Source organism: Pelodiscus sinensis, chromosome 22, assembly GCF_049634645.1.
Source record: "Pelodiscus sinensis isolate JC-2024 chromosome 22, ASM4963464v1, whole genome shotgun sequence".
NCBI classification, from domain to species: Eukaryota; Metazoa; Chordata; order Testudines; family Trionychidae; genus Pelodiscus; species Pelodiscus sinensis.
In genome coordinates, this window is record NC_134732.1 from 13,768,029 (window position 1) to 13,787,698 (window position 19,670).

The 19,670-nt window shown below is 50.3% G+C and overlaps 1 protein-coding gene across 1 annotated transcript; it reads left to right on the forward strand.

Moving 5' to 3' along the window:
• The first annotated feature begins 1,535 nt into the window (after positions 1–1,535).
• Positions 1,536–12,750, forward strand: EXOSC2 (exosome component 2). Its single transcript, XM_006128362.4, has 9 exons — positions 1,536–1,769; positions 3,836–3,937; positions 4,505–4,550; positions 5,797–5,886; positions 7,346–7,411; positions 8,293–8,361; positions 9,657–9,833; positions 10,786–10,914; positions 11,873–12,750. The coding sequence occupies exons 1-9, from the start codon at positions 1,645–1,647 to the stop codon at positions 11,951–11,953; spliced, it is 885 nt and encodes a 294-aa protein (XP_006128424.1). The 5' UTR covers positions 1,536–1,644; the 3' UTR covers positions 11,954–12,750.
• Positions 12,751–19,670: the final 6,920 nt, after the last annotated feature.

A 19,670-nucleotide genomic window follows, 5' to 3' on the forward strand; every position in this document is an offset into this window, starting at 1 on the left:
CTGCAGAAATTTGACTTAAGGAATGTCAACTCCAGCTATGCTATTCTCGTAGCTGGAGTAGCGTATTTTAGGTTGACTTTCTGGAGTAGTGTAGACCTGGCCTAAGTGACAGTATGGCTAGGAAAATGAAAAGAGCTGATTTTTCTTAGTTGTAAAAATTAATTTCTTAATATTACATCCTTTTTCCTTTCTATATTATGTAGATAATACATTCTTGCAGTTTGAGTCAAACCAGTGGCGTTCACCCCATGGGCCACTTGCATCCCAATCTGTACACATCTGCCTCAAGGCCATACGGGTAGTATATACATCATGGATGTGGCTCATGTAGCACATGGAGAGCTGCATGTGTGGCCCACAATGGTAAATAGGTTGAGAACCACTGAGTCAGATACTTCCTGCCTTACATGGCCATGTAGCAGTGCTCTGAGCTGTTAAACAGCTGCTGTGTATCTGAGTAGACAGTGACAGCTCATGAAAGGGTTGTTGAGTGCTTGGGATCTGGTTTGAAGGAGCAGGGACTAGGGTTACCAGATGTCTACAAAAAAAATACCGGGCACACTTGATCTCAGATCGGAGGAGGGGATGGGACCAGCCGGGAAGGGGTGGGGGGGGAGCAGGGCTGGCTGGGGGAGCTGGGGGGTGGAGAACCGGCCAGCAGGAAGCAGGGCAGGCTGGGATGGGGGAGGAGGGGAAAGTGGGGGGGGGAGAGAATCGGCTGGCAGGGAGTGGGGCTGGCCCGGGCACATGCAGATCCCGGGGTGCTGCTCATCCCATGCACGGTCCCAGCGTGGTGCACGGGCGAGTCCGGCTCCGGAGATTCAACCCCGCTCCGGCCCTGACCCCTCTCTACTGCGTAGCTGCGTACTGCCTGGCTGCTAGACACACTCACGCAATGTGGACTCACGCAGTGTGAGCGTGTCGACCAGCCAGGCAGTACACAGCTACGTACTGATACTCATAATAATACAACTAACTTGATTAGAAAATACCGGACATTTATAGGTCTGGTATTTTCTCAATTTATTTACCAGACAGAAACCTCAAATTCTGGACTGTCCAGTTCAAAACCTGGCAACCCGAGCAGGGACTTTAAGGAAAACAATCATTAGCACGAGAATTGAGACGAGTGGCAAAAGCATGAGAGTTGGCAACACTGCTTTGCCGCTCCCCAAGGTTTGGCAGGCAGGCGCCTGCTTGCTGTTGGGCATGTGTATAGGGCCCGTGGGCTCCATAGGGATGTGGGGGGCGAATACACCCAATGCACAGAGTTCCTATGAAATACTGTCTCTGGGACGTACCAACATGTGGCCTCTCTTAGGGGAGGAGGCATCTTCCTGTAGCCTTAACACCTCCCCTCCAGCACTAGAGGGCACCACAGCCTAGGCAGCTTGCCAACACTAAACATGGCCCTACCCTAGTCCTGCCTACGCAGCGAAGACTATCCCCCCCTCCCCTGCCAAGATCCAATATGGCCTCCCCAGCCTCATCGCTGCTGAGGCTCGTCCAGCCCTCATTCAAGATGGCGACGCCCCAAGCCAACAGGGCAGCTCCCCGCGCGTGCTGTTGCCAGTAACAGACATGGCGGAGGGCACGGCTGATTCGGACGGGCGCTGAAGCCGAAGGAAACGGCCAGGAGTTAAGATGGCGGCAATAGAGGTTCGGTTGCCGGTGGCCCGTAAGCTCGCGGGCCAGAGCCAGGCAAGAGGGAGCGACAAGCACCTGGTGGCTCCGGGGGACACGATCACCACAGACACGGGCTACATGAGGTGAGGGGCCTCCCCCAGGTTTCTTCTCCCTCCGGTGGGGCCCTTCCCTTATCTCAGAGACGGAGCCTATGGATGGGGCAGGGCCATAGGGTGTGGTACGCCCCTCCCCCCCATTGCATGGGCTGTGGGGCAGAGCCCCTTATCCCCTCCCCGTGGTATGAGCTATGGGGCAGCGTCTCTTATCCCCCCGGACATGGGGCTGTGGCACGTCCCCCCCCCCATTGCATGGGCTGTGGGGCAGGGTCTCTTATCTCCCAACCAGGGGGCTAGGGTGCAGCCCGATCTCCGTCCTCAGGGTCTGGGGCAGGGTGTTTTGTCCCCCTGCATCCCTGTGGCAGCCCTTTATCCCCACCCATTCCAGCAGCTAAGGCTATGGGCATGGTCCCTGTATGATATGTGAACAAAAGTGGTTCTGAATCCCCAACATCCTGGACAAATGAGAGATTTCTGAACCCTGGGTTCTCTTGATCAAGTCATTTCACTTCTTTCTGCCTTAATTTCCTTACCTGTAAAAATGGGTTTTAGGAGAGGGTTTCTTCCCTCACACCATCCTGGTGGCAGGGGTTGTTGGGAATTAACAGAGTTTTCCTTCAGTCCCAGTTTTTTTTGAAGGGCTGCTCTTTCCAGTGCTGTAATTAGGTATTTTTTGTGCCTGGGGCAAAATATTCATTATGCACCCCCCTCTTCCTTAAGTTAGCATGTGTCGCACTTTTTACTTTTGCAGCTTATTATTTTTACGCTTTGTGCTAGGGATGTAAGCAACTAGTCGAATAGTTTACTACTTAGTAAGCCTAGGCTTCTTGGGTAGTCAAGTCATTAGTCACGTCTCTCTCCTCCCCCCCTTGCTGCCTCTATCAGTGGCAGCAAGGGGGGGAGCAGGAGCTAGCGCTGTGGAGGGGAGCCAGCTTAAAAGCTGGTTCCCCCAGCACCATCTCCGTGGAGGGCAGGGGAGGCAGAGATGCAGCAGGAGACCGGGCATGAGCCGGGACTCGGTTGTTCTGGCTTGTGCCCAGTCCCAGATGCTATGCCTCTGTCTCTTAAATGTAGTAAGAGCTGCAGCAGGCTAACCCTGCTGCAGCTCTGCAGTTTCCCCCTTATTGACCAATCAAGTAGTCGATGGAAATTCCATCAACTACTCAATTAACTGATTAAATGCAATTTAACATCCTTTCTTTGCGCTCTTGATTATGATGTGCCTGGGGTAAGCACCCTGCTTGCCCCATCTTTGTTATGGCTCTGGCTCTTTCTTCCCTGCCCCATTCTACCCCTAGAGTCCAGTTGCAGAAAATGACTTCTCCTCAGGGTTGGGGAATGGGGCCCCAAGGAAGAGTTCACGCCGTGGGTCATTGTGGTTATTCTGGGAGGCCCTGAACAGTTGCTTGCCTTGCTTGGGTTTCCCCTCCAGTCCACCTGACTGGTGAATGAAGCGTAGGGTTAGGCCAGACAATAAGCGGCTTGAGCATCTGCAGGTATGGCTGCTTGCAGCTTTTGTTGGCCACAGCACATTGTTCCCAGCCAATGGGAGCTGCAAGTGGCCTTACCCACGGACACGTAGGTAAATAAAGTGTCCGGCGACCTACCAGGGGTTAACCATGGTGAACTGTGCCTGGCTTGAGGGCCACTTATTGCCCACCCTGGATTAGGCCCTTTTAGACCTTAATGTAAACTTCTCAGTGTCCCAGACTGTTACTTGCCTTATGCTTAGAGCTGGTCCTAATCACTCTGTGTAGAGCTGTGTTGAGAACGGAACTGATCAGACTCACTAAAAGCTGCACCATTTGTGTACCTGAGGAAGGAGGCTAAGCGGTGTCACCACATGAAAGTATCTTTATTTCACAAACCCTTCACTGGGAATGGGGAAGAGAGAGACAGATCTCATCCCTCCCGTGGTGGAGAAATAGCTTCCTTTCTCTTTCCTGTTTTAATTTCAGAGAGCTTGGGAACTCTTTTCTCCTAATAACTCTGGGGCTACTTTAAGCCTGGGGTGTGAAAGCATGGATTGGCTAACCCCAGGGTGGTAGAGATGGCAGATGTGTGTGGATGTTTGATGTATCCTTTTACGGCAGGGGCCATGGCACGTATATGGGAGATGAGAAACTTATAGCATCTGTCGCAGGCGCTGTTGAGAGAGTGAACAAACTGATCTGTGTCAAAGCTCTGAAAACCAGGTGAGAACAGGCTTTGAGACCAAAGCCATTTTTTGAACCTATTTAAAAATCAAATGTTCCCTCTGTGTGGGATATTCCAATTCCTAGCAATGTGTTTCCCACTTAAAGACTTAGAGAAACAGGGCATAAGCCAACAGATGGTCTCAGTGTGTGTCCAACAGTGGGAGACATTTGGAAATGGGTTGGGGGTGAATGTAGAATTTGTCAAACTCTATCAGATCAATGCTTCTATCTACACCAGATCAGTGGATTGTGTAACCATATTATTCCTGGATTGTCAGACCAGAAGGGTCCATTGGACCATCTAATCTGACTTGTGTAACGTAGGTCAGAACATTTCATCCACTAACTCCTGTTTTGAGCCCAGTTATAAATAATAAATGTTAGTACTGGAAACGTTGATGCTGCAGTTTGCACAGACTCCAGTGCTGTGACTCTTGCCAGCTTGGCCCTGCTTGTGTTTTTAATCAGTGTCATGCTGATACGAGTACCCAAGTCAAGCAGTATCTGAGCTACTCCGGGAAGAGGTTTGCTTGAATAGAATTTCCCTTTTTCTCTTGCTCCCAGATATAACGGGGAAGTTGGTGACATTGTGGTTGGGAGAATCACAGAGGTAAGACGAAGGAGATCCTGGCTGCTGTTCCTTGTGGAAGACTCGTTTTCCCTGACAATGTACTAAAACTAGAATTACACTTGCCTGACATTTAAAACAAAAGAGGGTTAGTGAGAAGTACGGTTTCATAGTGACAACAGAGGACGGTCATTGGTGCATCTATATCTGATTTATGATGTTTCTAGTGCACCCAGCACTTTTGCATCCAGGCTTTTTAGGGCCTGCCACTGGGTATTGAGGGAATTTAGCACCGTACTGAATTGGGACTTTCCTATTTTAAGATCCTGATTTCTACTCCAGGCTGTGACATTCTGAGTTCTTAAGGCAGTCACTACCTATCTGTAGAATGGAGATGATACTAGCTTCTTTGACTAAAGGTGCACTGGTAATGTAACATTTAGTTGGAGTAGGGATGTTCAAATGCATTTATTTGTGTAAACACGTGTCTGCTGAAATTTTCAGTGAATACACATTTGCAGGCTGGGGCAGGGCAGGAGCCAGTTCCCCAGGGGCACCAGATCCCACATCCCCCCCTTCCTACCTCTGATACAGGCAGTAAGGGATGTGTGTGCATGTAGTCATTAGGATTAAACCGATAATCCTAGGTTTATCAGTTGTGTAAATGACTACACGCTAGCATCCCTAAGGGTGCATCTACATAGCACCCTAAACTCGAAATAAGATACGCAATTTGTGCTATGCAAATTGCGTATCTTATCTCGAATCTATTTTGAAATAGTTTATTTTGAAATTTGGTGCATCTACACAGCACCAGATTTCAAAATAATGCACTATTTTGAGCCATCCCTTAACCCTCGTGCAACAGGATGGTGAAAATTATGTGCCCGTTATTTTGAAAAAATATTTCAAAATAATGGGCAGCTTGTGTAGATGCGGGGTAGCTATTTTGGGATACCTCCAGTATCCTGAAATAGTCATGCAGTATAGACGTACCCTAAGTTGGGTCTAAAAATTAATTTAAAAGTGGTTTTATGTACTACATCTATGCTTGAGACTCCCTGTTAATGTTCTTAGTGGATGTATGTACCAGGTGCGGTATTCTCACTTAGAGAACAGAACAAATCTCATCACTTATACCCCTTCATTTCTCTATGAAGTTCTTTGGTTGGTGTGGATTGCTGGGGACTGTGGTCATACAGGCCATAGAAAGTCCTGCTCCACTGATCAGAACATGCTTGATGTTTCAAAATAACAAAGAGAGGAATTTCTCTCACCTCCGTCTCAGGTTCAACAGAAACGATGGAAGGTGGAGACCAATGCCCGGCTGGATTCAGTCTTGCTTCTCTCATCCATGAACCTACCAGGAGGGGAGCTAGTGAGTGAAATCCCAAGTAGTGTGCTTCTGGATCACTTTCTTGTTGCTCAGCAGCAGCAGATGTGAGGAGCTAGGCACTGAGATGAGCTCCGAGGCTGTGTATCTCTTTCCACAGTTGCTGTTGCAAGAGTCCAGCTAATTCATTTATGCTTGCAAGTCTGCTGGTTAATTGCTGTACCCCTTTCCAGGACGTTCTGCACAGAGGCAGCTCATCCCATTAAGTGTCACATCTACATAACTGATACCCTCAGTGGGTTGGACTATGCTTTGAGCCAGAGGTGTAATTCCCAGCTAGAAGCCAGGGGGCCGACAATTGCCAGACCCCTGGGCAAGGTGGGGGGCTTGGCTCTGTGCTACTGGAAGGGGTGGGACCTCAGGCAGAAGGGGTAGACCTATGGGCAAGCCTTTCCCTGTGAGCCCTTCAGCACCACCTGGAGCACACTGCCCGGGGCTCCAGCAGCAATTTAAAGGGCCTGAAAATCAGTTGTTGCCACTGTCGCAGTAGCAGCTAGGCGTCCCAGGGCACTTGTCCCTTTTGCCCCCCCTTGGCAGGCCTGCTGGGAGGAGACCTACCCAGATTTGCCCTGATTGAGCTAGCATTCTAAAAATAGCGTGTAGCTGCAGCAGCGTTGAGTGCGTGCCTCCTAGAAGCAATAGCCATGTACTCAGCCAATTATTCCTGCTGCGTGAGCTGCATTTTTGGCATGCTAGCTCAATCAGTTCTAATATTGGTATGTCTGCTCAAGCTCAGGGTCCCGTTCCCAGCTTGGAGTGCAGACATACTCAGTGAAACCAACCACCTCAGATTGGTGCATCTGTTACTGTAGCTGCTGCATGTTGTGCACTTCTGGGTTATGGCACTCTGAGATAGAATGGGTGTCTGGCTGGTGAGTCTTGCCCACATGCTCAGGGTTTAGCTGATCGCCATATTTGGGGTCAGGAAGGAATTTTCCTCCAGGGTAGATTGGCAGAGGTCCTGGAGGTTTTTCGCCTTCCTCTGTAGCATGGGGTACAGATCACAGCTGGAGGATTCTCTGCATCTTGGGGTCTTCAAAGTATTTGAAGGCTTCAGTATCTGAGATATAGGTGAGAGGATTATTCTGGGAGGGGTGGGTGAGATTCTGTGGCCTGCACTGTGCAGGGGGTCAGACTAGATGATCACAATGGTCCCTTCTGACCTTAAAGTCTATGAGATGTGTTGGGTCCTGTCCAGGCAGCTATCCTCATCCTTGCCAGGCAGGATCTTTCCTACAGCACATTCTCCAGTGCTTTATCCAATCAAAATGGAACAGCAGCAACGTATCCCTTAGAAGGCGGCAGGGCAGGTGCTCTTCGTGCTGATCTAATGAGGCTGTGCCCCATAGCTTGTGGTGGCAGAGCTTTGTGTGGTGGGCGGAAGAAAAATAGATGGGGTATCATTACTCTTTCACAGAACTTTTCCACCCTTTGTGCTTTTCAGAGGAGGAGATCAGCAGAGGATGAGCTTGCAATGAGGGACTATCTACAGGAAGGGGATCTTATCAGTGTATCCTTTCTTTGTTACCTGTTAGGCAGGAGATGCCTGTGGGTGTTGGGTGCATAGGCAGATGCCAGCAGATTAACACTCTGTGTTCATCAGAAAATGAGCCTTCCTTCTTCATATATTTGGCCTGATCCAAGAGTTCTCTCCACCACCACCGATTGCAATAGGTGGGACAGGGTTTTATACTCTCCTTCAGGGCTGCCAAGTTCTGTCTGACTTAAGGTCCCATTTTGCCTATAAAATAGGTGTATGATGGTCAGGGGCACTGGGCAGCCTCTTCATGAGGCTCACACCCTGTTCCGGGATGCTTGTTTGAAGAAGGCATCTGTCTTAGAATGGCTACCAGAGAGAAACAGCACGTACCCACCATCCCTGAAGGCAGAGATCATCTGCTGACCATTGTGGGAGACACTCAAACTTAGACTCCATATTTGTCTTTTGTGGCAGTCTCCCAGGCTGGTCTTACTCCTGGTCTGGATGCTGTTCCCTAAATCCTTCACCTGCAGTTTGCTTCTTCTGCACATTTGCCCTCCCTTCCCACTTTCTAGGGACTAATTGTTGGTGTACGAGCCAGGGGATGGACCTACGCTTGAGGGCTCGTGTTGTCTTAAGGGCAGAGATGCCGCTTTCTGACTCCATAGCCTGTATTGTACAGTCCTCTGTGAGGCCAAAAGAAAAGTTTGAGCTTTGAGCCCCTAATCTGGCCTAAAATGACAAGGAAAGTACCATCAGATGGCACTGCTGGGAATTGGTGGAGAGTTATGTGGTAAAGGGAAACTCCACATGAACATTTCATGTGTGGTTGCCCAGTGGAAGCAATGGGAGGTGGGGGAATGAAGGTTGGCCGGAGGCAGATGTCTCTTTTCCTCAAGCAGCCCTACCAGGCAGAAGTCCAGGCTGTATTTTCTGATGGGGCTGTGTCACTGCATACACGGAGCCTGAAATATGGGAAGGTGAGTTACCAAGCAGACTGCTGCTTTTCCTTGTCACCGCAATTTGTTTGGCTGTACACCAGTGTAAGTGAGAGCAGAGATGGCTCTCAAAGTGTTCTAGATAAGAACAGGATAATGTCATTAAACTATGTCTGCAGGCTGGGAAGATGAAGGGACCTGGGCCCAAAGTGAAACAAAATGCAGAGTCCCCTGGTGTGAAATGAATCTTGTCAATATGGCTTGTGACCGTCCCTAGCAGCAGTTAGTGTGAACTAAGGATGTTAATTTTCAGTCAGTTTACTAGTTGAATAGTAGATGGAATTTCCATCGACTAATCAATAGGCACTTCTGCATTCCTCTTTGAAATGTACAAGAGCCCCTGCTGGGGCTCTTGTACATTACAAAGGAGAAACGCGGTACAGCCCGAGGGCTAGCTGGAAGTCCTGCTGACTCCAGGCTGTACACAAGCGTGACAGCTTTGAAATGTACAAGAGTCCCCAGTCCATGTTGTGCTGCTGATTTGAAATGCCATGCGGAGCCCGGGGTCAGCTGGGGACTCCAGAACCTGGGGTCAGTTGCGGAGTTCCCAGCTGACCCTGGGTTCCAGGCGGTGCTGCTGATCCTGGGTTCAGCTGGGAGCGCTGCCCCTTTGAAGTACCCTCTCTTCCCCCCCCTTTGCTGCCTCCATCTAGAGGCTTCTGCTTATCGGATAGTTGACTAGTCTTTAACATACTTAGTGTGATCCCCCTGCTGGATATTGGACCCATGGGGAAAAAACACTCTCAGCTGAAACTTTTCAACAGCACTTCTTGTCCCAAGCTGCCTCTGACTTTTCCTTTTCTCTGTTGCCTTTCGGGAGGGCTGGGTGGCATGTCGGAATGATCAAGAACTTTCTCTCACTGAATGTTTCTATAGCACTCTGTCCTCAAAGCGCTGTTTGGGAATTAGTTCAATCTCCCATTAGGCTGTAGGCTGGCAGGGTTGATATCCCCATTTCCCAGATGGAGACAGTCAAACACCAGGCTGTATTTGGTTGGCTATTAGACAGGGCTGCTGGGTGGAGGGAGGAGTAAAAGAGGCAGCAATTTAAGAGGGGTGAGGGCTCCTGGCTGCTACTACCTCAACAGCAGCAGTGGACAGAGCCCCGGGCCCTTTTAAATCACCAGTGGAGCCCGCGCTTTATAGGCGCCTACCTTTCTTGGGGCCCTGAAGCCAGCTCCCCCTGGGGCACATTGTCAACCCTGCTCCCAAGCCACCAGTGGAATTGGTGTCGGTGGTCAGGCTGCACCCATCTCACATTGTGTCATGCTCTTCAGCTTGGCCAGGGTGTGCTGGTTCAGGTCTCCCCCTCCCTTGTGAAACGCCAGAAGACTCATTTCCATGATCTGCCCTGTGGCGCCTCCGTGATTCTTGGCAACAATGGCTTCATCTGGATCTACCCAACGCCTGAGCAGAAGGATGAAGAGGCAGGGGGCTTTGTCACCAATCTGGAGGTGAGGAGCCAGCATTTCAAAGGTGTTGGGGTGGTTAGTTGCTCCTCAAAAGGCCACCTTCTCAAGCTGTGTTTCAGTAGCCTGGCACCAAGAAACAGGACCCTGGGTAAAGCAGGTGAAGCGCTTACCTAGGGGCTTGCAAACATGTGAATGAAATGTCACAGCAGCATCCCCCTCCTGTTCACGATTGCGGCATGTCCCGGGGGACACGGCAGCAGTTCCTTAAGTGGAACACGCGAAGGAAATATTTATATCTGTAGCTGTCTGCTAGTGTGAATTGGAAGTTGGAAACAAGGAAGGGAGCCAGCACCATGGGAGCAGGCAAGGCTCCAGGAACCGCCGTTAGACCACAGCTGGCTCAATAATCTCCTCCCCGCCTGTGATTTGTTCACATATCTAATGCACTGTGCACTGCAAGGTGATTTCCTCGCCCTTTTGACCAGTAAACCACATGCATCCTAGCAAAAACAATGACTGTTCCATTAGTACTGCCTATGTGGGGTGAATGGGCTTGTGTGTGGTGATTGCCAGGGACTTTTCCTTGCACAGAGACAGCTGCGTAGCTTCGTGGTGGGGGGTGGAGGAATCTTCAGACAAAGAATTGTCTGTTTGGACATCTAGGCTTCTTTTATAGTGGAGCATGTCATGGGCAGTAGAGTAGTTCTTTACCATAACTGATAGACCACATTCCTTCCCTGGCAGTGTGGAAAGAACCTAAGATTCCTGGCTTCCGGTCCTTGCTCTAATGACTATTATCCCCTGCCTCCTTAGACACTTGAATTCACTTTCTGGGACAAGTTATATGACATAGATGATACAAGTTACTGGATGTAGTTTTAGGCTTGGAGTGTGAAGCTTTCGTTGTCATAGATCTCTAGTGGTCCCCTGCAAATTCATCCCTTTCTTTTTCACATTCGGTCTCTTTTCCTTTTTGTCCTTGTTGCCCCCCTAGCCAGTCCCCTTACATGACCGGGAGGTAATCTCACGTCTCCGGAACTGCATCCTGGCTCTGGTTGCTCAGAAACTGATGCTCTACGATACCAGCATTGTGTACTGCTATGAGGCCTCCCTTCCCCATCAGGTATTGGGTCCAGTTGCTGCTTTCTTCACTCCCTTTCTTCACTTGCACAGACCACACATTTTACGGCAAAGGCAGTAGGCTAGTGCATGCCTTCATTTCCTGGGATGCAAGATCTTTGTCGGAAATCACAACATGATGTCTCCTGTCATGAACCAAATGGCTGTGGACGGATTGGGATGGGGATGGGTTGACGATTCCTGCATCTGGTAAGATTTATCATGAACTCCATAGAGACAGTTACCTCCTTCACTAGCAATGGCAAAGTTTTCTTTCCTGAGTGAAAGAGAAGCCCCTTCCTGTTTGATCCCTAGGTTTGGAATTGCACCAGGGTAGGGTGGGGTGAGGCGGAGGAGACAGCCCTGTCTCTCATACAATGGATGGAAAGCCCAGAGTTTTGTTTTTTCTCTCCCATATTCATATCTCCTTCCAATATTGGAAGGTTGCTGGCTTTAGACTTTCTGTAGCTGGATGTGGTGCAGTCAACACCCCATGATTTGTTAATGATTTTCATGCCACATGCTATCACAACAATCTAATCAGCAAGCCTTTGTTGTTCTCCTGCCCTCCCTGAACAGACAAGAGACTTACCATGTCTCTTGCTTTCACGTCTGATGTCAGCCTCCCACCCCCAATAGGACATGCAGTCACGCTCCACTTCCAATACAATCCTCCCTCTTAAGTAATGAAGCATGTGGTGTCTCTGCCCTCAACTCCTCAGTAGGTATCTGACAAACCAGGCAAGACTCGCTGAGTTCCCTTCTTGTGCCCTTGAGTAAGTTGGCTGTCAGGACTTGGAGCATGTGTCATGATTGTTGCCAGTAGTCTACCTGGGCTACAGCCCCAGTGTTTCCATTAACATCTGTCTAAATGTCATTGCCCTTTGCACCTGGCATGTCCCTGTCCACTTCATTTGCAGGGGTTGCAACTGCAAACATTGCTCTTCTCCTTATCACTGCAGATCAAAGACATTCTCAAACCAGAGGTGATGCAGGAGATTGTGCTGGAGACTCGGCAGAGGCTGTTGGAACTGGAAGGATGAGGGAAGGAGCATTGTCTCCCCAACTTTGTGCATTGCCCATATCCTCCAAACGTCATTCCAGAGCTCCCTTGTCCTGACTCCCCTTGTCTCACTTCCAGGATTCCTTCTGGCTTGTAGGGCGATGTAAACCCCTCAGCCTGCAGAATGGAGAAATGTGACGAGTGGCTGCTATTGGGATGTCGCTCGCTAGATTATTTGCCCTGGTGGGGAATTGCCTCTCAAGTATCCCTAATATGGTCCACAGTGTTAGAGGACAGAGGAAACAGGGTATTTTGTTTTGCCTTATGGTCCTTTCCTCTCCTCCAGAAGTATCACATAGACAGGCCTAGCAGTGTTTGATCTTGACAGTGATGGGAGCTCTACTAATATGTCCTTTATTCAAGAGACGCATTTTCCCCTGAAGACCCACATAGCAGCTACAGATCTGCAAATGACAGGATTCATTGCAGAGCCTGTGAACGGATATGTCAGCATGCTGCGTGAATCGCTCTGCCATCTTCCAAACACACACTGGAATTGAATGTTCAGTACTTGCATTTTCTGTGCTTACAATAGAGTGCACAGAATGGTACAAAAACCCACTGGTGACCGGTGGCCGTCTCACTGCATATTGAGTGCTCATAGGATGCCTGTCTTGATCTTCTGAGTCCAGAGCAAAATGCATTTTTCCATCCCATGCACAGAAGGGATGATCCCCAACATTTTATTTTGTAGGTCTGATACTTTGAGCTTCAGCTGTTGTTTCCCACTAGATTTATTTTTTAAAAAAATCAATAAAGAATGCTTTTGTCAGAGAATCTGTGAGTTGTTTGTAGGAACTTGTCTCTCACTGTGATGTATGGGTCACGCTAACTATGGAGTCTCAATTCAAGTCCTCCCTGTACACAAGAACGTCAGTGGCCACAATCCATCCTGCTGGGTCCCATTTCCATCCTGCCTGTGCAGAAATGGCTGCAGCATCCCTTGCTAAGGTGTTGTTGACTGCCTTTCCCTCTCCTCCAACCCAGTCTCCATCATGAATTTCCCTCCAGCCACCTCTGGGGCCCTGCCCTTTGCCCTGAGTGCTGTTTGCATGCTCAGCATGGCATTGCGTGCAGTGATTCATACACAGTTGCCGCTTCCTTGAAAGTTCCCTGGGGGAATTAGGTGAGGTCAGCCTGTCCATGCTGTCCCAAGAGAGGTGATGGAGATGGCAGGAGCCTGTCATGCCTTAAAGGTGGGTCCCCTCTGGAATTCACAAGAGAGTGTGATGTGAAGGGTTAGAGTAGGGATGTAATAATGTAGTCGATTAACTGATAAGCAAAAGCTTATAGGTTAATGCTATACACTACACGCATCCCCACCAAAGTAAATTTTTTAGCAGCAACTTGGCTCAGTCCTGGCTAGCGACAGGTCCAGGACCTACCCCTGCTGCGGCTCTGCATTAAAAGTGTATTAAGAGCTAGGCTGGCAGGCAGCCCGGCTCAGTTTCAGCTCGCGCCAGGTCTGGGAGCACAAACCCCTCTTCCCCCAGATCGGGGCTGCTGCCACCTGTGTTGCTGCCTCTGTATCGGAGGCAGCAGCATGGGGCAGTAGGCAGCCAGGTACAGAGGCAGCAGCAAGGAGTGGCAAGGGGCTCCTTGGAAGTGGGGCCAGAGGCACTGGCTACCGGCCCTGCTCCTGGGTACTATAGAATAGTCAAGTAACCAATAAGAATTCATGAGGTTACTCGACTATTCCATTAACTGATATTTAACATCCTTAGATTAGAGCTGGTTTCCCTGAGTCAAGGCTCTTGTTCTGGTTCCTGCTTGGCCACTGTCTGTGTCTCAGTTTTCTCCATCTGTAAAGTGGGGATGATGCCTGCTGTTTCAAAGGGGGGTCAGAGACTGAATTAACTGCCTTGAAAAAGTGCTTGGAAATACTTGTCAGTCCTTGTGACCCTTGTACAAGCACAGGGCTGGCTGCGATGGGTCCACTGCAATGTGAAAAGCCATTGCTAGAATCAAGACACTTGCCCTGTTTGTCGTTTAATATCTGACAGTGAAAATCATCTGTCAAATCCTTTTCTGCAGGAGCCTTTGCTCCAAGACTTTCTATGGGCAATAAGCCCCTCAGTTTTCTTTCCCTCTTCTGTTCCGCATCCCCTGCAGTTGCTTGTGTCTGAGCACTAGATGGCAGCTTCCACTCAAGTTTGCAGATTACAGCCTGCTGCACTAAACTTCCTCTTGCATTTTCCTGCTCATACCTGTTAAACGAGTATGTTGCATGTTCAGTGTAATGCACTCCATGCTGCAAAGCCCGGGAACCTTCAGTCACCAGACTTGTTATTTGCATAGGAGCTTTGAAGGCATTTCCTACTAAACTTGACAACACATCATCAAGCTGGGAGGGAATGTCTGTAGATGACACTAAAATAGCAAATAGGTCTGCAGCACAGGTTACCTCAGGGGTGGACAATAATTTTTGCCTGGGGGCCACTTCAAAGCCACCCTGGAAGGGGCGGGGCCTAAAGGGGAAGGGTTGGGATACCCCACCTCCAGACCATGATTGGTGGGGGAGTCCCTTTACCCCCCACTTCCCACTAGGTACCCATGCCCTGAAAGAGGCTAGGCACACACCCCTACGCCAATCGGTCTGGGGGCGGGGGGACATGCAAAGCCTCCTCCCACCTTGCAAGGAACACATGGCACTTTGAAGTGCCACGGGCTTCTTGCAGGGCTGGGGCAGAGCAGCGGAAGCTTCACACGGCTCCCCCATTCCCAGGCCCTGATTGGCTTGGCGGTGGGGGAGCATGCGAAGCCTCCTCTGCTCTCCCCCCCTGCCCTGCAAGCAGTGTGCGGTGCTTCAAAGCGCCATGTGCTCCTGGCAGGGCGGGAGGAGGCTTTGCGCGCTCCCCTGCCCCCAGATCCTAATTGGCCTGGGGGCAGGAGAGCAGCAGGGCCTCCGTGGGCCGGATCCACCTGCTTGGTGGGCCGGATTTGGCCCATGAAGGCCCTTTTGCCCACCCCTGGGTTACCTCCTGCAGCCTGTGAATGATATAAGCACCTCTGCCATTCAAGTATTCATGGAGGAAAACACTGAAGAAGACTTAACCAGAGGGGTGTCCTTACACTGTTAGCCTGTGCTTGCTAGAGCTGGTTAGAAACATTTATTTTCCTTGTGAGAGAGCTGATTATATTTTTTTACCTGGGTCACTGACAGTCAAGCCTTTGTTTGCTGCTGTGGATTTTTTTTGCAGAGCTTTAATATGTAGCTTTCAAATGCCATGGGGTGTGGAGCAATATAATTAGCAAGACAGTATTCAGCAATGGTTCCTGCTTTCCAAGCTTGTTGATTCAGCAAAAGGTGGCCAGGTGAATTACCCACATTCTACCCTGTATCCTTCTCTGACCTCTCCGCTTTTAAACCACTTTCAGTGCCTTAACCTGGTTTAAAAGTGGGCTGAGGGGTGAAATTACTGCTCTTCTCTGCCTCCCAGGGGGGCTTGGTCAGCTGCCATCCAGCAATAGCTTGATTTGAAAGTCGAATGTAAAAATATTGCCATATTTCTGTACCTCTGGCAGCATCACACTACAACCCATAATGGTTCTCAGAGGGAGGGGGTTTGGAGATGGGTTAAACCTTATTGAAAGTGGTTTAGCTAATGTGGTTTGAAGGCTGTGTGAGAAATCAATTTCCAAATGAGATTAGTGCCAGTTGAGACTGAGTTGCTTGGCTTGGCTTGAGAACCCAGGACCATTTTTCCTCCCAGCTCTCTTCTGTAACCATGGGACAACCTCTTGTCACCAGCAGGCTCAGGTTCAGGAATGAAGGAAACAAGGAGTGTGTGGGGTGTCTTGAGTGGATCTCTTATCAAAATGGCCAATTTTTAGGCTCTGTTTTTAGAGGAAGAAGAAAAGGTGCAATGGTCTTTGCCTGTATGGTGCTTCTGCTATAAGAGGACCTTCCATGCCCCAGTTTGTCTTTCATAAGCCCCGACTTCCTCTCACACTCATATTTAGGTCACACCTACAGAGGCGTAGTGAAGGGGCTGCAGGGGGGGGCAATTGCCCCCGGGCACCATGCTAGGGGGACACCAGGCCGAGGTGAGAGCAAGTGCACGCTGCTCAGGCTCACCTGGCATGGGCGGCAAGTTTATGGCCATCCCCCTGGCCCTGGGCCATCACTGCCATGCACAGCATTCAGTTGGCTTCTCCTTGCCCGTGCACGCTGCGTACGGCAGGGACAGTCCGGAGCCGGGAGGGATGGCCATAGAACTCGCCGCCCATGCCAGCATTGTCAGCTGCCCCTTGCCTGCGCATGCTGTGAAGCATTTCCAGGTGACCGGGGAGACGCCCGGGCGTGACGTGACATCACGGTCTGGGACTTTAAAAGTGCTTGGTGCCGCGTGGTGCCAGCCTAGCTTCTGGTTTGGAGTACGGGGACTTTTGGGGCCTGAGTGCAGACTCCAGGCCCACAAAGTGGAAGACAGAAGGTACGGTATGGTACGGTATGGCAGGGCAGGGGGAAAACTAGGGGAAAGGGGTGGGAGAGGAAGGGGCTTGTGGGGAGGGGAGGGGAGGAGCTTGTGTGGAGGTGGAAGGGAGAGGGAAGATACAAATGGCAAGGGGCCAAGTTCAGACAATGAGGGAAAGGGCAGGAGGGGAGGTGTCAGTGGGAGGGGGGACAGGGTGATGCTGGGAGAGGAGAGGAGAGGGGAAGGGCATTATGGTCTAGAGGGGGAGGGAGAGGTGCTGGGAGAAGGCTTGAAAGGGGTGGGCATGAGAAAGGTGGGGATGGAGCAAGTCGTGTGAGGGCACAGGGGCATGAGAGGAATGGGGGCAGAGAGTGGAGAGGGGGTGGGCATCAGGGAAAAAGAGGGCAAAAGGGGCAGGGGCAGTGAGGGAAGGGGGAGCACCAGGAGGGTGCAGGGCTAAGGGAAGGTGCAGGTGCCAGGGTATTCTGCGGGTGAAGCAGAAGGGCAGACACCTGCAGGGAAGGGACGAGCACCAGAGGCGAGGGGCAGGGCAGGTGTGTAGAGAGAGGTGTTAGAAGAGGGGATGAGGAGGGGTAGCTCACCTGGAGGAGTGGGCACAGGAGGGAGAGAAGGGCTGGTGGAGGGGGAAAGGTCGTAGAAGGGCAGGAGTCAGGCCAGCAAAGGAGAGTGAGGAGTTGGGGGGCAGCAGGCACCAGGGGAGATGATGGAGCAAGGAGAGGAGACATGGCAGCAGACAGAAAAGGTAAAGGTTTAAAAATATTTATTAATAACATGGTATGCTGCCCATGGCCAGTTCGTTTGCGCCCCGCGGTGCAGTTTGGGTTTATGTGGGGATCAACACGTGGCTGGCAAGTGGGAGGCAAAACAAAAAAGTAGTCAGTGTAATGATCTTCTGTTGATGTGTGTTTTAGTAGTTAAATTCTTGGACTGTCATTGCTCATGAAAAGTGCTGTCACATGGGTAGAAATCAGGTAAATGTTGCATTTTATGAATATCAGCAGAGCTGACTTAAATGAGGCCTGTGTGTTGTGTAGTCTTGCCTTAATCTTTGTATTCATGCCTGTCAGTGTGAGAGAAGCTATTTGTATATATTTTCTTGCATATGTAACCACACTTAAGTTGAGGCCCTCAACATGTTCTGTAAGTATCAGTGTAGCCCCTGGGGCTTCCAAAGTTTAGTTGCCCTAGCTCATCCCTGACAAGTTGCCCTACCTCATCCCTCATCAGTCTAACCTGGTCTTAAATATCTCCAGTGATGGAGATGCCGCAATCTCCCTAGGCAATTTATTCCAGTGTTTAACCACCCTGATGGGCAGGAAGTTTTTCCTAATGTCCAACTTAAACCTCCCTTGCTGCAATTTAAGCCCATTGCTTCTCATCCTAACCTCAGAGGCCAAGGAGAACAATTTTTCTTCCTCCTCCTCATGATACTCTTTTAGATACTTGAGAGCTGCTCTCATGTCCCTTTTCGGTCTTCTCTTTTCCAAGGTAAACACAGCCAATTCCTTCAGCCTTGCCTCATAGGTCATGTTCTCTAGAACTTTCATCATTTGTGTTGATCTTCTCTGGACTTTCTCCAGTTTCTCCATGTTTCCTGAAATGTGGCGCCCAGAACTGAACATGATACTTCAGCTGGGGCCTAATGTAGATGGCTCAGTCCCTGCCTAGGGGACATGAGACTGGGCGGGTTAATTTCCAACCTCCTGTTTATTCTTTTCCTAAGCCAGGAGGCTTAGTTCTGATGGGGGCTCTGCAGGAAGGCAGCCTGCACTGATCCCTGCCTGAAACCTTGTGCAGGTGTTAAACAGCTGTCCAGCCCACCCTAGAGGTGACTGCATTTCAGCGTGCCTGAAGCAACACAGCACCAGCAGTGGACAGGAGAATGGCTCCCGGGCATGGCTTGCTCATGACTGCTTCGGTCCCATTGGATGGGCCTCAGCCTCTTTTCTTCCCCTCCCCTGCTTTGCAATGGGGCTGTAGACTCTGGGGGGAGAGGGGTGGAGGCAGGCAGAGGTGTCTCCCTGCAGCAGATGTAGACATGTCTCTGTATTAATCATTCTCTCATTGAAGTGTTTAGCTTTGTAGTGAGTCCTTTTACATATAAACTTTGTATTACGTCTTGGTAGAATAGTCCCTAGGACTAGTGAGGCAGAGACTGTCCCTGTGGGGTGAATGAGGTGGGAATGTAGAAGGCGGAAGGTGAGCACCTCTGGGCAGTTGCAAAGGTTGGAGAGGGGATGGAAGCCAGATCCGAGATCAATGAGCCCTGGGAAGTGGGCCCATTGAAAGGAGACTGGACCTGTGGATGCTTTGAGGGTCAGTAGCAAGGGCCTGCTTTGGGAAGCCCCCTCTTTGGAGGTGAATGTGGCAGCATTGAGACATCACCCAGAAGCAGGCGCCACAGACACTAACTGCAGATTCATGGGACGGCTCTCACAGATCTTGCACATGCATCAGATGATAGATCTGCAGGAGGGGGGGCAGTGGCATAGCGAGGGGGCCGGAGAGGTCAGTTGCCCCTGGGCACCATGCTAGGAAGGCTCCAATTTAATCCCATTCTGCTCCCTCCGTTATCCCTTCAGCTCACGTGCTCCTACTCTGCCTGCCACCGGCAGCTGGAGCCTCCTGCCTGCCTCGCTGCTCCAAGCCCGACCCCTCTTCCATCTCCACCGGCGGGTTAGTGCATGCGGGAGCCCGGCCCCAAACTGTAGTACAAGTTCCCCTCAGCTGTGCACCAGGTTCGGTGCTGTGCCACATGGCGATGGGGGGGGAGGGAGGGGCGCAAATTTTTCCTTTGCCCCCGGGCGCATAACACCCTCACTACGCCTCTGCACACCTATTTATCTGCAGGCACTGTCAGAAATGCACGAGAAGTTAGTTCAAAATCCAGCCCATCTGTTTTAGGTCCGAGTTTTTGTTTCCTTTTGGTTTTAGCATAGGAAGTTTCCACCTGTTAGGTTCCTTGTCAAATAGATGACAATGTGTGAACATGTTAATTGCTGTGAAGCTAAGTAATGAACCCACTGTTGTTGGGCAGGGGCCTCTGACCAGAAGCATCAGCAGGTAAGGGGTTCTTTCCTTTCAGGCGTTCGAATATTTTTCTAAATAGTCAGTAGAGGTCGCCAGTGGTCTATGCAAATCCTGCTAGTTCACTAAATCCACAACTAAATCCTGAAGGCCATTTGCAAAGGACATTTCTGGGTTCACGTACTCTCTTTATTCAATTCCTGAACCAACATATTCCTTTGTATGAGTAGG

What these genes read in the sequence shown, in the direction of transcription:
- EXOSC2 (XM_006128362.4), top strand. Translation starts at nt 1,645, where the DNA reads ATGGCGGCAATAGAGGTTCGGTTGCCGGTGGCCCGTAAGCTCGCGGGC. An exon ending in ACCTACCAGGAGGGGAGCTA is followed by an intron (nt 5,887 to 7,345) that starts GTGAGTGAAATC and finishes TGTGCTTTTCAG; the next exon opens with AGGAGGAGATCAGCAGAGGA. An exon ending in AGGCCTCCCTTCCCCATCAG is followed by an intron (nt 10,915 to 11,872) that starts GTATTGGGTCCA and finishes TTATCACTGCAG; the next exon opens with ATCAAAGACATTCTCAAACC.